The sequence below is a fragment of the Lynx rufus genome, unplaced genomic scaffold (genome assembly GCF_022079265.1).
Source record: "Lynx rufus isolate CCGP_SWC_20201006 ecotype Redwood Valley unplaced genomic scaffold, mLynRuf1.p SCAF_2, whole genome shotgun sequence".
In the NCBI taxonomy this organism is placed as follows: domain Eukaryota; kingdom Metazoa; phylum Chordata; class Mammalia; order Carnivora; family Felidae; genus Lynx; species Lynx rufus.
In genome coordinates, this window is record NW_025814834.1 from 61,805,204 (window position 1) to 61,820,207 (window position 15,004).

Here is a 15,004-nt window from a genome sequence, read left to right on the forward strand (position 1 = left end):
ATTATTTTATTAATTTAAGGTACAAATAAAAAGAGGCAGAAAGCTGGGGCACCTGGGTGGCTCAGTTGGTCAAGCGTCCGACTCTTGGTTTCCACTCAGGTCATGATCTCATGGTTTGTGGGTTTGAGCCCCACATCAGACTCTGCAGTGCATGTTCACACAGACTCTCCACAGTATGGAGCCTGCTTGACATTCTTTCACTCCCTCTCTCTCTCTGTCCTTCCCCCGCTCACTCTGTCTCTCTCAAAAATAAATAAATAAGGCTAAGAAAAAAAAGAGGCAGAAAGCTAAGAATTGTCTGAAGTTCTGAGATGGTTGAACTAACGCTGATACTGGACAGAGGGAAATCCAAGGGATAACATCATGAAATGCAAATTTCCTTTAAAAAGGCATATCTCTTTAAGGTTTCATAGTAGGAGATGTCAATAGGAAGAGATTCCTCTGGAGGTAGGGGGAGAATGGGATGGCTCTTAGCTCCAGGGGTTAAGATAGGTGGTCCTAGCTCTGCTGTGACTGGACTCTGGGGCCTAGAACAAGTGGGTTCATATCTGTGCTATCTTCTGTTCAAACGCAAAACAAGGGAGTTGGGAGTAGATTATTTCAATGGGCCATTCTGGCTCTAAGATTGTGTAATTTATAATTCTGCAATTTCCTGTCTGATTACCAAGATATTCATTGTGTTGAAACTGCATATACAGAGACATAAAAAATGGTGTCCTTTCTCTAAGAGTCCTACAAGTTATTGGTAAAAATGTGAGTATTAAGAATCCAAGATTTAGGGGTGCCTAAATGAGTGGCTCATTTGGTGTCTGACTCTTGATTTCAGCTCAGATCATGATCTCATGGTTCGTTGGTTCAAGCCCCCCATTGGGCTCCATACTGACAGCACAGAGGCTGCTTGGGATTCTTTCTCTCTCCCCCTTCTCTGCTTGTGTATGTGCTCTCTCTCTGTCTCAAAAGAAATAAATAAACTTTAAAAAAAAATCTATGGGCGCCTGGGTGGCTCAGTTGGTTAAGCCTCCAACTTTGGCTCAGATCATGATCTCTTGATTCATGAGTTCAAGCCCCTCATCAGGCTCTGTGCTGTCAATGTAGAGCCTTCCTGAGATCCTCTGTCTCCCCCTCTCTCTGCCCCTCCTCCCTTTGTGCCTGTGTGCACACATGCGCTCTCTCTCACAAAAATAAACATTAAAAAACTTTTTTAAATCTATCTTCCTTAAAAAAATAAATAAAAATAAATTCAAGATTTAAACTGTAAAAAGTAGTTTGCAATGATTATATTCGTCACAAAAATGTATTGGCCAAACTATTAAGACAGAAGCAGATTTGTAGAGGATAGAACTAAATACCCCATACACTGACACATTTTGAGAAAAATAATACTCTGTAGTTGTAACCTGTAAGAGGCCAAAAAAAAAAAAATCAGATAAATAAAAAATTATAATATTAAAGTTATTCAGTAGTAAATGTAATTGTTATAAATGTATGTAATATATTTAACAGTATTTAATTATTAAATATATTTAGTTATTAAAGTAGTAACTAATAGTAAACATCATTTATAGTAAAATAAATCTTTTTTTTTTTCTCTTTATTTTAGTTAAGTATGAGAATGAAGCTAGTCAATATTGGGATACATTTTATAAGATTCATAAGAATAAGTTTTTCAAGGATCGTAATTGGCTGTTGAGGGAATTTCCTGAAATTATTCCAGTTGATCAAAAAACTGAAGAGAAGACACAAGAATCATCATGGGATAATGTGAAAACTGGTGCTGCAAATTGTTTCTCAAGAACGCACTGCCCTATTATGCCTGAAGAAAAAAATCTTGGTATGAAAAGGTGTGGTTCATCAGATGGTCCAAGCAAAGCAAGATCTCATTTTTCCAACCTAGACTCTGAAGAACACAGCGAAGGACCTCTGAAGACCGAATTGTTTCCTGGTAGCAGTGCCACTTTCAGAATCCTTGAGGTACTGTCCTGCAGGGGCAAAGATGGGAGGTGGCAAATAATTTTAAAATGTATATTGCATATTACTTTATTAATGATCCAGATTTTTTAGGGGGAATAATGATGAAATCTAACTAGAAAAGGGTTCAGTATGCCTTTGTGCATAAAAAATATTGAAGGGGGGGCGCCTGGGTGGCGCAGTCGGTTAAGCGTCCGACTTCAGCCAGGTCACGATCTCGCGCTCCGTGAGTTTGAGCCCCGCGTCGGGCTCTGGGCTGATGGCTCAGAGCCTGGAGCCTGTTTCCGATTCTGTGTCTCCCTCTCTCTCTGTCCCTCCCCCGTTCATGCTCTGTCTCTCTCTGTCCCAAAAATAAATAAACGTTGAAAAAAAAAATTTAAAAAAAAAAAAAAAAAAAAAAAAAAAAAATATTGAAGGGACTCACATGTATAATCAGGCTCTAAGTTTGTGATTTTAATTTTTTTTTTAATTTGTTTTCATTTCTAATTTGAAGGCAGTTTTAAATACCAGTAAAGTTTTGGCCTTAATTTCTGTCTCTTTCTGTTATTACCCCTTTTTAAGTGAAATAGAAATAAGTGAGATATAATTAGCTATAATCCAGTGTAGACCTTGACTTTCTTTCTTTCTTTTTTTTTTTTTTAAATGTATTTATTTCTTTTTGAGAGAGAGTGAGAACAAGAGCACAAGCAGGGGAGGGGCAGAAAGAGAGGGAGACACAGAATCTGAAGCAGGCTCCAGGCTCCGAGCTGTCAGCACAGAGCCCAAAATGGGGCTCGAACTCAAGGACTGTGAGAGAATGACCTGAGCTGAAGTTGGACGCTTAACCAACTGAGCCACCAGGTGCCCCTTGACTTTCTGTTTTTAAAAGTAAATCTCCTCCTTTTGGTTATAAAGGTATCTATACAAGGGATTTAACCACTCTTCACATTTTACTAACTTTTTTTTTTTCATTTATACTATTTTATATAGTTGAGCTATACTGTACCTGTATTTTGAGGTTTTGGTTTTTTTCTATTTAACATTATATCATAAGCAGTTTTTTCTATCTTAAAAATTCTCTATAAACATTTTTGTGGCTGCAAAATATTTTATTATGTGGAGTACTTTAATTCTGCTTATCTGTTTTTATAGTACTGAGTATTTAAATTGTTTTCAGGTTTTCTACATAAAATATCTTTGGGTATAGACCTTTCTGTATTTCTTTTATTATCTTGGGTCAGATTTACTAATTCGTAATTTATTTTAAAAATGTAATGCTCTTAGTGGTACCTGGGTGTCTCAGTCATTTGAGAATTCGACTCCTGATTTCAGGTCATGATCTCATGGTTTGTGGGATTGAGCCCTGCATCTGGCTCTGTGCTGACAGCGTGGAGACCCCTTGTAATTCATTCTCTCTCTCTCTCTGTCTCTCTCTCTCAAAATAAATACATAAACTTAAAAAAATAATAAAATAGGGGCGCCTGGGTGGCGCAGTCGGTTAAGCGTCCGACTTCAGCCAGGTCACGATCTCGCGGTCCGGGAGTTCGAGCCCCGCGTCAGGCTCTGGGCTGATGGCTCGGAGCCTGGAGCCTGTTTCCGATTCTGTGTCTCCCTCTCTCTCTGCCCCTCCCCCGTTCATGCTCTGTCTCTCTCTGTCCCAAAAATAAATAAACGTTGAAAAAAAAAAAATTTAAAAAAAAAAAATAATAATAAAATAATAAATTTAGTGCTCTTAAAATATATTGCCAAATAATTTTCTAAGAAGCTGTATTAATACCAATTCACGGCAATATATGTCTGTTTCATCACACTCTCATTGGTTAGAATATTCTTACTTAAGTGCTTTCCTTTTTGACAGATGAAAATTACACCTTGTTTTAATTTGCATTTCTTTGATTGCTAACTAGGTCAGATAGTTCTTCAGATGTTTAGAAGACAGTTGTATTTCTTTTGTGTTCTATTTATTTCCTTTGCTAATTTATCTGTTACTGTTTTTTTAATGAATTCTACCCTTTTATCATATTTATTGCCAAGTTTTTTTCATAGTGCATTGGTCACCTTTTAATTTGGTTTGAGTTTTGGTGTATAAAAATTTCACATGTTTCCATAGTTAAATTAATCAGTGTTATTCTTGTGGCTTATTCCTTTGCTTTTGAGTTTAGAAAACTCTCCTACACCTAGAGATCCAGTAAATTTATTCTATTTTTTTTTTAATGAAAAAAATCTAACATTGGTGAAGAAAATTTAACCTTCTTTTCATGATATTTGTTTATTCTTTCAATTTTTTAGGTTGGCTGTGGTGCTGGAAATAGTGTTTTTCCAATTTTGAACACTTTACAGTGAGTTTTAAAGTTTTCTCCTACAAAATTTTACATATGTATGGGGTGTTGAGAAATTCTGGGAAAATGTCACGTGTATGCTGGTAGTGTTCTTATTCTCATATAAACAATCACTGAAGCAAATTTCAAAGAATTGTTTCAGTGTCTAATTTCACGTAAACGAGGAATTACTATGAAAAGAATGTTTCACAGCTATGGGTTGTCCACCATGGGTCAAAGTAATTTTTAAAGCTTGTTTTTGCATGGATAAGAGAATAAGAAAAGAGCAAGGGATTTGACCCTTCCACTAAGCTGTGAATTGCTAACTTCAGAAATCGATTTGCTCCTCCAGGTATGTAGGTGCCATTTTACACACACAGAATTGAGTTTAAAGCTTATTCTTAACCCTCATTTTGTCATCACTTCTGGAGCCACACCCAGTAGAAGACCTTCTTTTGTCAAATAACTTGAAAATGTTTGAAGGTAACAGCAACTAGTCTAAGACTAGAGTAAAACTCAAAAAAGCCGACAGAGATGATAGGGACAGAGGTGTTTTCCTGACACATCCTTCCTGTTCACTGCTTCACGTATATGTTGTGGTATTTCCATGATGAAGACACTTCTTACAAAGCTTTTCTAGCACCTTTTACCTATTCTGTTTTGTTTTGTTTTTAGTTTTTTTTTCTTTTTTTACATTTTATTTATTTTTGAGAGACAGAGAGAGACAGAGCACAAATGGGGGAGGAGCAGAGATAGAAGGAAACACAGAATCTGAAGCAGGCTCCAGGCTCTGCATTGTCAGCACAGAGCCCGATGCAAGGCTCGAACTCACAAACTGTGAGATCGTGACCTGAGCTGAAGTTGGATGCTCAACTGACTGAGCCACCCAGGCGCCCCTCTGTTTTTGTTTTTTTTTAAGTTTATACAATAACTTTCACGTTATTTTTTCCATTATAAAATCAACATGAGCACATTGCAGAACATTTCCATTAGAGGACAGAGGGGTGGGAATCACCCATCATCCTAACATAGCTACTGTTTGTTATAATTCCTTTCAGTCTTTATGTGTATTTTAAATTCTAATGATGCTATTTTTTTAGTGTTTCCTTGTAATACAATGAATTCTCATATACCCACCACCTCAATTTAACAGTTAACACAATGCCAACATTATGACACTTTTTTTTTCTTTATTTATTTTTATTTTTATTTTTATTGAGAGAACTTGTGAGCAGGGGGAAGGGACAGAGGAAGAAAGAGAAAGAATCCTAAGTAGGCTTCCACCTTCAGTGTGGAGCCCAACCCTGGGATCATGACCTGACTCAAAATCAAGAGTCAAATGCTCAAACGACTGAGCCACCCAGGTGCCCCTTAGTTTATTTTTTTAAAGTAGTCTTCACATAGGGGCACCTGGGTGGCTCAGTCGGTTAAGCATCTGACTTTGGCTCAGGTCATGATCTCTCAGTTTGTGGGTTCGAGCCCCATGTCAGGCTCTGTGCTGACAGCTCCGGGCCTGGAGCCTGCTTCGGATTCTGTGTCTCCCTGTCTCAGCCCTTCCCATGCTCATGCTCTGTCTCTCTGTGTGTCTCAATAATAGATAAATGTTATAAATAAATAAAGAAAGTAAGTAAGTAAGTAAGTAAGTAAGTAAGTAAGTAGGCTTCACACCCAGTGTGGAGCCCTACATGGAGCTTGAACTCATGACCCTGAGATCAAGATCTGAACTGAGATCATTAGTCGGACAGTTAACCAACTGAGCCACCAGGTGCCCCCAGGACACTATTTTTAAATACTTATGATGTAGCGCCAAAAAAATCAGGATATTATTCATTACTAACATAGTAAATAGTAATTTCCAAATACCATCAGATTACCAGTTAAAGTGGCCAGGCAGAAGTGATAGAACTGCACATTTGCAGGTCTGAATGGCCTTTCTCCTTTTGTCTTTATTCTCTTTGTTTTCCCTTTTCCTCATTTCTGGGCCAATGTTTCCTGTTTTATTATACCACGTAGCCAGTTTCCTTCACCCGAGTTATCTCTGAGCTTACGGTACACAGAAATTTACTACCTTGGCAGTTGATAATGTGTTACTTTATGACTCATCCCAAGGTATTATTTAGCATGTCATTTCTTTATGTCTTGTGTCTCCAGCCACTGCTTGTATTCCTTGAGGTAGAAAGCATATTTTACCCTAATCTGATTTTCCAGGTAGCCCAACAGTATAATACAGATAGTTAGAGCTCAATACATATTGACTAATATCTCTGAATCCCCACTTGTTAGTAATATTTTTCCCTTTTTACTTCTCCCTCCAGCTAATAATTGCAATCTTTTGCTTCCTTGCTCCCTGATTCTTCGTGGCTCTGTCTTTTTTAAAAAAAGTCATTGTAGTTCGATAACGCAAGATAATTAATTCATCATTAAAAGGCAGTCAGTGATTAGCCTTCCAAAGGGAGGATTAGACTTTTTTTCCCACCTAAGAAATTATGTTTTATTACTTTTGGAGAGTACAGGATTAGTGTTTTACATTTTCAGAATATTTTACCATAATTAGACCTCTGGAATTGAGAGGTCATATCATTCTCCAAGGATCATTTAATTCTTAAACCCCCTGCCAAGGGAGTGCTTTGTGGTGTGGTGTTAGTAGTGATATTTACACCTGCTTGCTGGGAGAAGGGCCAAGGCAGTCAGCTGATTTTACAGAAAAGCTCTGGAAAGTCATTGGGTGGTCACAAGACTTCAACTTGGGCTGCTGATGCATGGGAATTCAGTCTCAGAGGTCATGCTGCTGTCCTGGTAGGACCACATGGCAAATGGCACATACTTTCTTTAACTGCTAGACTGTTCTATATCTTGTGGGTGTTTAGTAACCACTGCCCAACGGTTGACTGCATACCTTTTATAATGAGCTAGATGTGCCAGTGTCCAGAGAAGCATTTTGAGTTATATGGAAGTTTTTATAGAACCATGATAATTTCTTAAGTTTTTAAGTTCCTAGAAGGCAAAGGCAGATCTTCCTATAATATGATAATAATAATAATAGCAATAGCAACAACAATTATAATAATGACTAACATTTATTAGGTGCTTACTCTGAGTTAGGAACCTTCCTAGAAACTTCTAAGAATCCCTTCAATCCTCACAGTAACCTTAGATGCCATATTTATCTCTGCTTTATAGATGAGGAAACAGGATTACAAAGAGATTAAGTAACTATTCCAAGGCCACACAACTAAGTGGTATAGCCAGGACTCAAACCATAGACAGTTTGGTTCCAGAGCCCTTGCCCTTTGCCATCATATTACATCGTGCATCTGAGTGCTTACGGAAAATTTTCAAACACGTATGACCGCCCAGCAAATTAAGAGTCATGAATATATGGATTTCATAGGAAGCAATAGGGGTACAGGCTGCAATAAAACACTGTTGGGTTTTTTTCAATGTTTATTTATTTTTGAGAAAGACAGAGACAGAATGCGAGTGGGTTAGGGGCAGAGAGAGAGAGGGAGGCACAGAGTCTGAAGCAGGCTCTAGGCTCCAAGCTGTCAACACAGAGCCCGACGTGGGGCTCGAACTCATGAGCTGTGAGGTCATGACTTGAGCTGAAGTCAGACGCTCAACCGACTGAGCCACCCAGGTGCCCCTGAATACTGTTTTTATTTGGGACAGACGAAAAAAAAACAAGCAGTGCAAGTCATAACCAAATCCTGTTCATTATACTTTAACTTATTTGGACAGATCTTAAATTGAATGCAAATCTCCAAATGCCACAGAATGAAGGACTCCTTCTCATAGTACTCATCCATGAGTAGCATTTAAGAGTATTATCTGAGCCTGGGTGAGATTTTATTTGTGGAATTCATATTTGTGCTTATATCCCATATTTATTTAGTAGTTCTCCTTGCTTGAAATGTCTCCTGAATCAAAGTTCTAATTATGTGTTTCAAGGCCCACTTGTATATCCTGCCACATACTGGTTTGAGCTCTCAGGATCAACTCTGCTTCTCATCCTTGGCACATGACTCCCACCTTTAAGCCCTATACCATTTATCCTTCTCCCCATTCAGCATTGCTATCCCCCTTCTTCAGAATTGTTAAAACTTACACCTTAGGTAAGACTTAGGAAGTCTGCCCTATCCATAACCCTGTAGAAGCTAGATAAAACCAATCATATCCCCAACTAGGCTGTAAAACCCACAGGAGCCAGAACTATAGTTATAATTGTTGTTTCATAACATGCCAGTCTCTGTGATTCAGGCATGGTGCTAAGCAACATGATGCAGTAATTATTTGATACAAGCATACGAGGGATGACCGGGAAGAGTACTGACCCACAAAATTCAAAGTATATGCATGCCCATGAGTAACCATGGTCCAGACATTGTTACTGAATTTCAGGTAAAAAGCCAAATAGAACTTGTCTAAGTTCAGTGGAGGCCAATTAAGATTACTCAAGACTTTTATATGAATAAACATCCTCCAACCAAAAAATAACTGTATTTATTTACATCTGTAAATAAAGTAACTGAGTCTTAGAGAGGATGAGTCAAATTCACAGAGTTAATAAATGGCAAATTCAGGACTTAAACGCAGGTCTGTTTGGCTTCAAAATCCATACTCTTACTATTTTATTAGACAATTTCATTTACTAACTTGTATTCTAATTCTTGGTACATACATGAGTCTTAATAAATGTTGGAAAAAACTTGAAAAGATAACTAAGAGTTAATATATTAGTATTTTTTTACTCTTTTTTAGAAGTTGTATTTATATGCTATTAAAATACATATGTATTCCTGTCCCATTAGGGCATCAGAGCCTCTGTGAGAAGCTCAAGAACCAAATGAGTTGTACACACAGAAAGGGGACTGAAGCACCAAAGAACACAAGGGTCTGAGCATCCTTGCACAAGGGTAGCACTTGACTAGGCAACAAAGAACTATAGGCCCTGCTGGCTGGAGGCACAGAAGAAAGACTGAGGGGGAGGAAGATGGAGCAATGATGATGGATGGCGTTGGAGGGTTCCTGTGTGAGAGTGTGATGGGACATAAGGCAGGTAGGCCCAAGCAACGGAGAGCTTTAAAACCAGGACAGGAAGGGGCACCTGGGTGGCTTAGTCTGTTGGAGCGTCCAAGTCTTGATTTTGGCTCAAGTCATGGGATGGAGCCCTGTGTCGGGCTCTGTGCTGAGCATGGAGCCTGGTTAAGATTCTGTCTCTCTCTCCCCCTCCGTCCCTCTCCCTCACTCATGTACACTCTCTCTAAAATTAAAAAACAAACAAAAAAAAAAACACAAAAAAAACCAGGACAGGAATTTGAAAGTTACCTTGTAATTAATAAGTATTTGAGACAATGCTGTTTCAGAAGTACCATGAAGGCACCCATATACCATTATAGAGAACACCATCTAAAAGGAGAAACAGTAAGCCAGGTGTCATCCAAAATTTTATTAAAGAAATACCTTTTAACAAGTTCAAGCCTACAGTTTCCTTTCTTTTGTAACCTGAGCATATGTGAACTCTAGATTTAAATATTTCTTCCATTTTCATAGGAATGCTCCAGAGTCCTTTCTTTATTGTTGTGATTTTGCTTCTGGAGCTGTGGAACTAGTAAAGGTATGTCTCATATTTTCTTTAAAGAGAGCCATGTAAGGATATAATTTATTTGTTGTTGAAGTGATATTTTTTAAATGTTTCAGTGTTATCTGTAACCATTTTTAACTGAGCTTTTACTAATTCTGGGAATCACATCATCACCTGATGCCTAAGATACTACCCTAAAATGATAGAAGTTATTTTGAATTCAAAATAAAGCTGGGGAAAAAAAGGAAAATAAAATGAAATAAAAATGAAGGGACTGGTACACCTAGAAAGGTCAGCAGGTCCTATGAGGTGATCTTATTCATATTTATGTCCCTAGAGCCCTATGCACAGACTGACACATAGTAGGCACTAGTTAAGTTGAAACTTTTGAAAGTAAAACAAATTTTGAGAAAGTATATGATACAAATGTAAAATGTCTTGGACTATTTGGAAAACAGTGGGGAGCCTGGGTTTGTTTGACCAATCCCCAAAAGCTAGTAAGCATTACCTTAGCAAAAAGTACTTTTAGGAAATGGGAAAGGAAAGGAAATTCTGCTAACAGAAATGTGTAGTCAATAGATGGAACTTAATTTCTGATAACAAGAGTAATAGTTATTCATGGTAGACATTTTCTAAAATACTAAAAAACCTAAAGAGAAAGATAAAATTCACCTATAATCACACTTCCTAGAGTCCTATGGTGAATTGAGGTTACTGTTTTGGTATATATGCTTCTAGTGTTGTTTTGTACTCAAACTGTGTGCATGTGCATTTGTGTGTGTGTGTACTCTAATTTTTTCATTATTTATTTTTTTTAAGTTTATTTATTTAAGTAATCTCTATACCCAACATGGGGCTCGAACTCATGACCCTGAGATCAAGAGCCACATGCTCCACCAACTGAGCCAGCCAAGGCACCCCTGCTCTAATTTTTTGAAAATAACAGCTTTGGGGCGCCTGGGTGGCGCAGTCGGTTAAGCGCCCGACTTCAGCCAGGTCACGATCTCGCGGTCCGTGAGTTCGAGCCCCGCGTCGGGCTCTGGGCTGATGGCTCAGAGCCTGGAGCCTGTTTCCGATTCTGTGTCTCCCTCTCTCTCTGCCCCTCCCCCGTTCATGCTCTGTCTCTCTCTGTCCCAAAAATAAATAAACGTTGAAAATAACAGCTTTATTGAGATATAGTTCACAGACCATGAAATTCACCATTTTAAAGTTTTACAGTTCAGAGGCACCAGAGTGGCTCAGTCAGTTGAGCATCCAACTCTTTTGATTTCAGCTCAGGTCATGATCCCAGGGTTGTGGGATCAAGCCCCGAATTGGGCTCGGAGCCTACTTAAGACTCTCTGTCTCTCTCTCCCTATCCCTCTCTCTCCCTCCCTCTGCCCCTCTCTCCAGCTTGTACGCTCACTCTCTCTCTCTCTCTATCTCTTTCAAAAAATAAAGTATACAATTCAGTGATTTTTAGTATATTTACAGAGTTGTACAGTCATTACTATTATCTGATTGTGTATTAGAGGATATTTGTATCTTAAGCCAAAGGAGGCATGGACAAGCAGTGGGAGAGAAAACAGGATGATCTCAGTGCCTCCGAAATCACATAGGGTAGGCTTCCAGCAACACTGCCTCAAAAGCCTGCCCTATTCCACTTTTAAAATTAAAAAGGGATTGTGAAGAATACTTGTTGTTGAGTCCAAGTGCTAGACTTAATTTTTTTATGCCAGCTTGAAATAAGCTAACAGAATATGGAATCTGAAATAAAATGCATTCATATTTACAGAGGGAAGACACTAGGGAGAAATATAAAATTTGACCTCTTTATTTTAAGAAAAATGCTAAAAGTCTGCTAACTGCTTTTTTATTATTATTGTTCCTTTATCATGATAGTTGCACTCATCCTACAGAGCAGCTCAGTGTTGTGCCTTTGTTCATGATGTTTGTGATGAAGATTCACCGTACCCTTTTCCAGATGGGATCCTGGACGTCATTCTCCTTGTCTTTGTGCTCTCTTCTATTCATCCTGACAGGTAACTGAAGACACGAGAAAGGGCAAAGCAAATGTGTAAAGCACCTTTATCAATCGTGGTTTTCAGAACTATCAAAAGTGACAATTCTTAACTTTATTATTTAGTGAACTATACCATATATAACATGCAGCCTTTTAAGTGCAGTTTTTCCTTTCTTCAGACTTTTAGAAAGAAACCGGTCAAACTGCTTCATTAGTGAGCTTTCTATCACTGTCAGAGTGAAGTGAGCATATTCTGGCAAGACACATACCTATTAAAAGTGACAGTGCTTTAAGGAGATTACAAATTCAGAACAGCCTAATAGACTCCCAAGAGGGAAATTGTACTTGGTGATCAGAAACAAACATCTTTCTTTGATTTAGCATCTTACTGAATGTTCGTGAAGAGGTGTGTTGTGAATCTGTTTGGCTTCTTACCAGTCTGTCACAAGACTTTAAAAAAACGTGTTTTAGGGGCGCCTGGGTGACTCAGTCGGTTAAGCGTCTGACTTCAGCTCAGGTCATGATCCCACGGTTCGGTTCGTGAGTTCGGGCCTTGCATCAGGCTCTGGGCTGACTGCTCGGAGCCTGGAGCCTGCTTCGGATTCTGTGTCTCCCTCTCTCTCTGCCCCTCCCCCACACGTGCTCTGTCTCTCTCTGCCTCTCAAAAATAAAGAAAACTAATAAAAAAGAATGTGTTTTAAAGAGCCCTCTAGGGAATTAGGGGTACTCAAGATTTGCCAGATTAACCTTGGACCTTTATAATCTAAGGTTGGCCTAATGCCGTCATTTAAATATTTATGACTTCGATTTTTTGTTCACATAGTGTTTTTTTTTAAAGTTTATTTATTTATTTTGAGAGGGACAGAGAGTGGTAGTGGGAGAGGGGCAGAGAGACAGAGAGAGAGGAGAGAGAGAATCCCAAGCAGGCCCCACACTGTCAGTGCAGAGCCTGACACAGGGCTTGATCCCATGAACCGCGACATCATGACCTGAGCTGAAATTAAGAGTTGGACGCTTAACTGACTGAGCCACTCAGGCGCCCTGTTCACACAATGTTTTGAAACAGTAAACATAGCTTTTGTTCAGAGAGGAAGTAGAAAGACATATTACCAGCTATTAAAATGATCACTTCTCTTAGAATTTTGCCACCTCATGTATATTAAGACACGTGTGGTGTCAAGGGTTGTGCATTTGTAAGTTTTCTTAAAATTGGGTTTTCTGCTCTGGTAGTAGATTTAGCTCCAGGAATGTTCCTCTGCTGGTAGATACAGACTTGATATCAACTACTCTTTGATGAGTGTGACACTTTCCCAAAGAAAGTGGGTTAATGTGTGCGTTTTCCTTTGCAATTATAAAATCATTAAGACCCTTTACGGTCCTTTTACTTCTCATTCAGAGATGAGCTTTTTGGTTGCTTTTTGAAAGACAAATTAAATTTTCAAATAAATCTGAATGAAACATATTTGTACCTGGTGAGATATATCACATTCCATGAAGCTACATTTCCTCCCAGTTTCTATAATCTATGTCTTTCTACTAATCTGGGTAGAATATTGGCATCATTATTATTCTACCCAGGTACTGGTAGAAAGATGTCATCTATGTATTTTGTCTCATAGTTAAAAGAATGAATAGTTAAAAGGATGGAGTAGGTGGATAGAGAACAAGATTTTCTATTTGACACCTGTAACAGGAAGTGTTTAAATTCCAAATAAGACCACAAAACCACTACTTGAATTTAGTTTAGATAATGTATTTTCTTATGATTTGAACTGAATGTTAAAAAGAAGGGGAAGAAGATGTCTTGGAAGGATTACTGTCATTCTATAGTATGTTCATTCTATGTAATTATTATAAAATAAATTTACATGTATCATGTCCCTAGCCATTTTCTTGCCTAAAATGGTCTAAATGACCTAAAAAAAGGGTGAATGCGTAGAAGGAGAGCAGTAGTAAGTGAAAAGGCAGGACAGTATCTTTAGAGTCATTTGGGACAGTGATATATTTAGCCCCATGAAAGTTTTGGAAAAGTGTCTTCTTGACAGCTTGGAAAATCCATGCACAAAAGAATGGCAAGTGATTCTGCTAGACCTTGAGTCTGGGCATCCTAGCCTAAATGGGAATAAACCACAGGAGGCTACAAAAGAAGAGCTAACTGTCCTTATCATTAAAATAAAATACAGTATAATATGTTTACCACAGATCCAAGCAGAGAGTAGGTAGTCAATAAACACTCCTTTTTAAAATCTCTTCTTCCTTTTCCTCACCCTCCAACTAGAGGTAGATGAGGATAGCAGAGTTGGCCTGAGTGGAATAAAGAAAGAAAAGGAGCCTTCACCCATTATTGTCTTGTCCATCTCCCCCAGCCCTCTCCCACCGACAGTTCTCAGGAAGTGGCTCTGGAAGTTGGCGCTGAGCCAAGCAAGATGGGATGATGAAGAAAAGCAGCTCCCCACCCTTGCCTTTACTCACAACCCCAGACATTAAAGGATAATTGGGAAGAAAGGATTTGCAGACGGAGATGGCTGTATTTGGCCCTTTGTTTTTCTGCATCTTTGTTTCATGCTTGTTTTAGTAATCGTTGCAGAAAGATATTTTTCTCAGTACATAAAACATTTCTTCTGAAAGTGGATATTTTAAGGATTAGATACAGTTTTCTTTAATTGCCAAAGCCTAAGGCCATAAGCACAGTGTGAAAATAACCTGTAATAAAATAAACAAGGAAAAATATTTTTCTTTTTTCCCTTTCATGTACTTATGTTCCAGTTTTTTAAAAGAGCATTTCATCTAATTATGCCACCTCTTTCTGTTATATTTCTGTCTTGTTTTCATAGTTACTTTAATTTCCTCACTACTTCCTTCAAAACCTGACATAAATCTGGCTTTTCACTCCATTATTCCACTGAACAGTGTTTTAACTGGAAGGATTTACAGATTATCTAATCTAAAACCCTCATTTTTAAAATAAGAAAAATCTAGAAGCTTTAAGTAGCATGGATGAAGCAGAGATGGGGAGGACTTAGCACACAGGCTGCCATTTACCATTCTCTGCTCAGGGCAGACACTGATAACTGATTTTGTACACTGATTGTCATTCCCAGTGAGCCCTAAGAGCCCTTCTCAATAGAGCTCTGTAGGCAGCCAATGTCAGTCACT

General features: G+C 38.4%; 1 protein-coding gene across 1 annotated transcript in view; it reads left to right on the forward strand.

Moving 5' to 3' along the window:
• The window catches only part of METTL8 (methyltransferase 8, methylcytidine), an 88,464-nt gene that overhangs the window by 69,553 nt on the left and 3,907 nt on the right, over nt 1-15,004 (forward strand). Inside the window, exons 4-7 of the mRNA XM_047085234.1 lie at nt 1,601-1,971; nt 4,237-4,286; nt 9,816-9,879; nt 11,728-11,867. Of these exons, the coding sequence (XP_046941190.1) occupies nt 1,601-1,971; nt 4,237-4,286; nt 9,816-9,879; nt 11,728-11,867 (625 nt within the window). The remainder of the gene's footprint in view (nt 1-1,600; nt 1,972-4,236; nt 4,287-9,815; nt 9,880-11,727; nt 11,868-15,004) is intronic.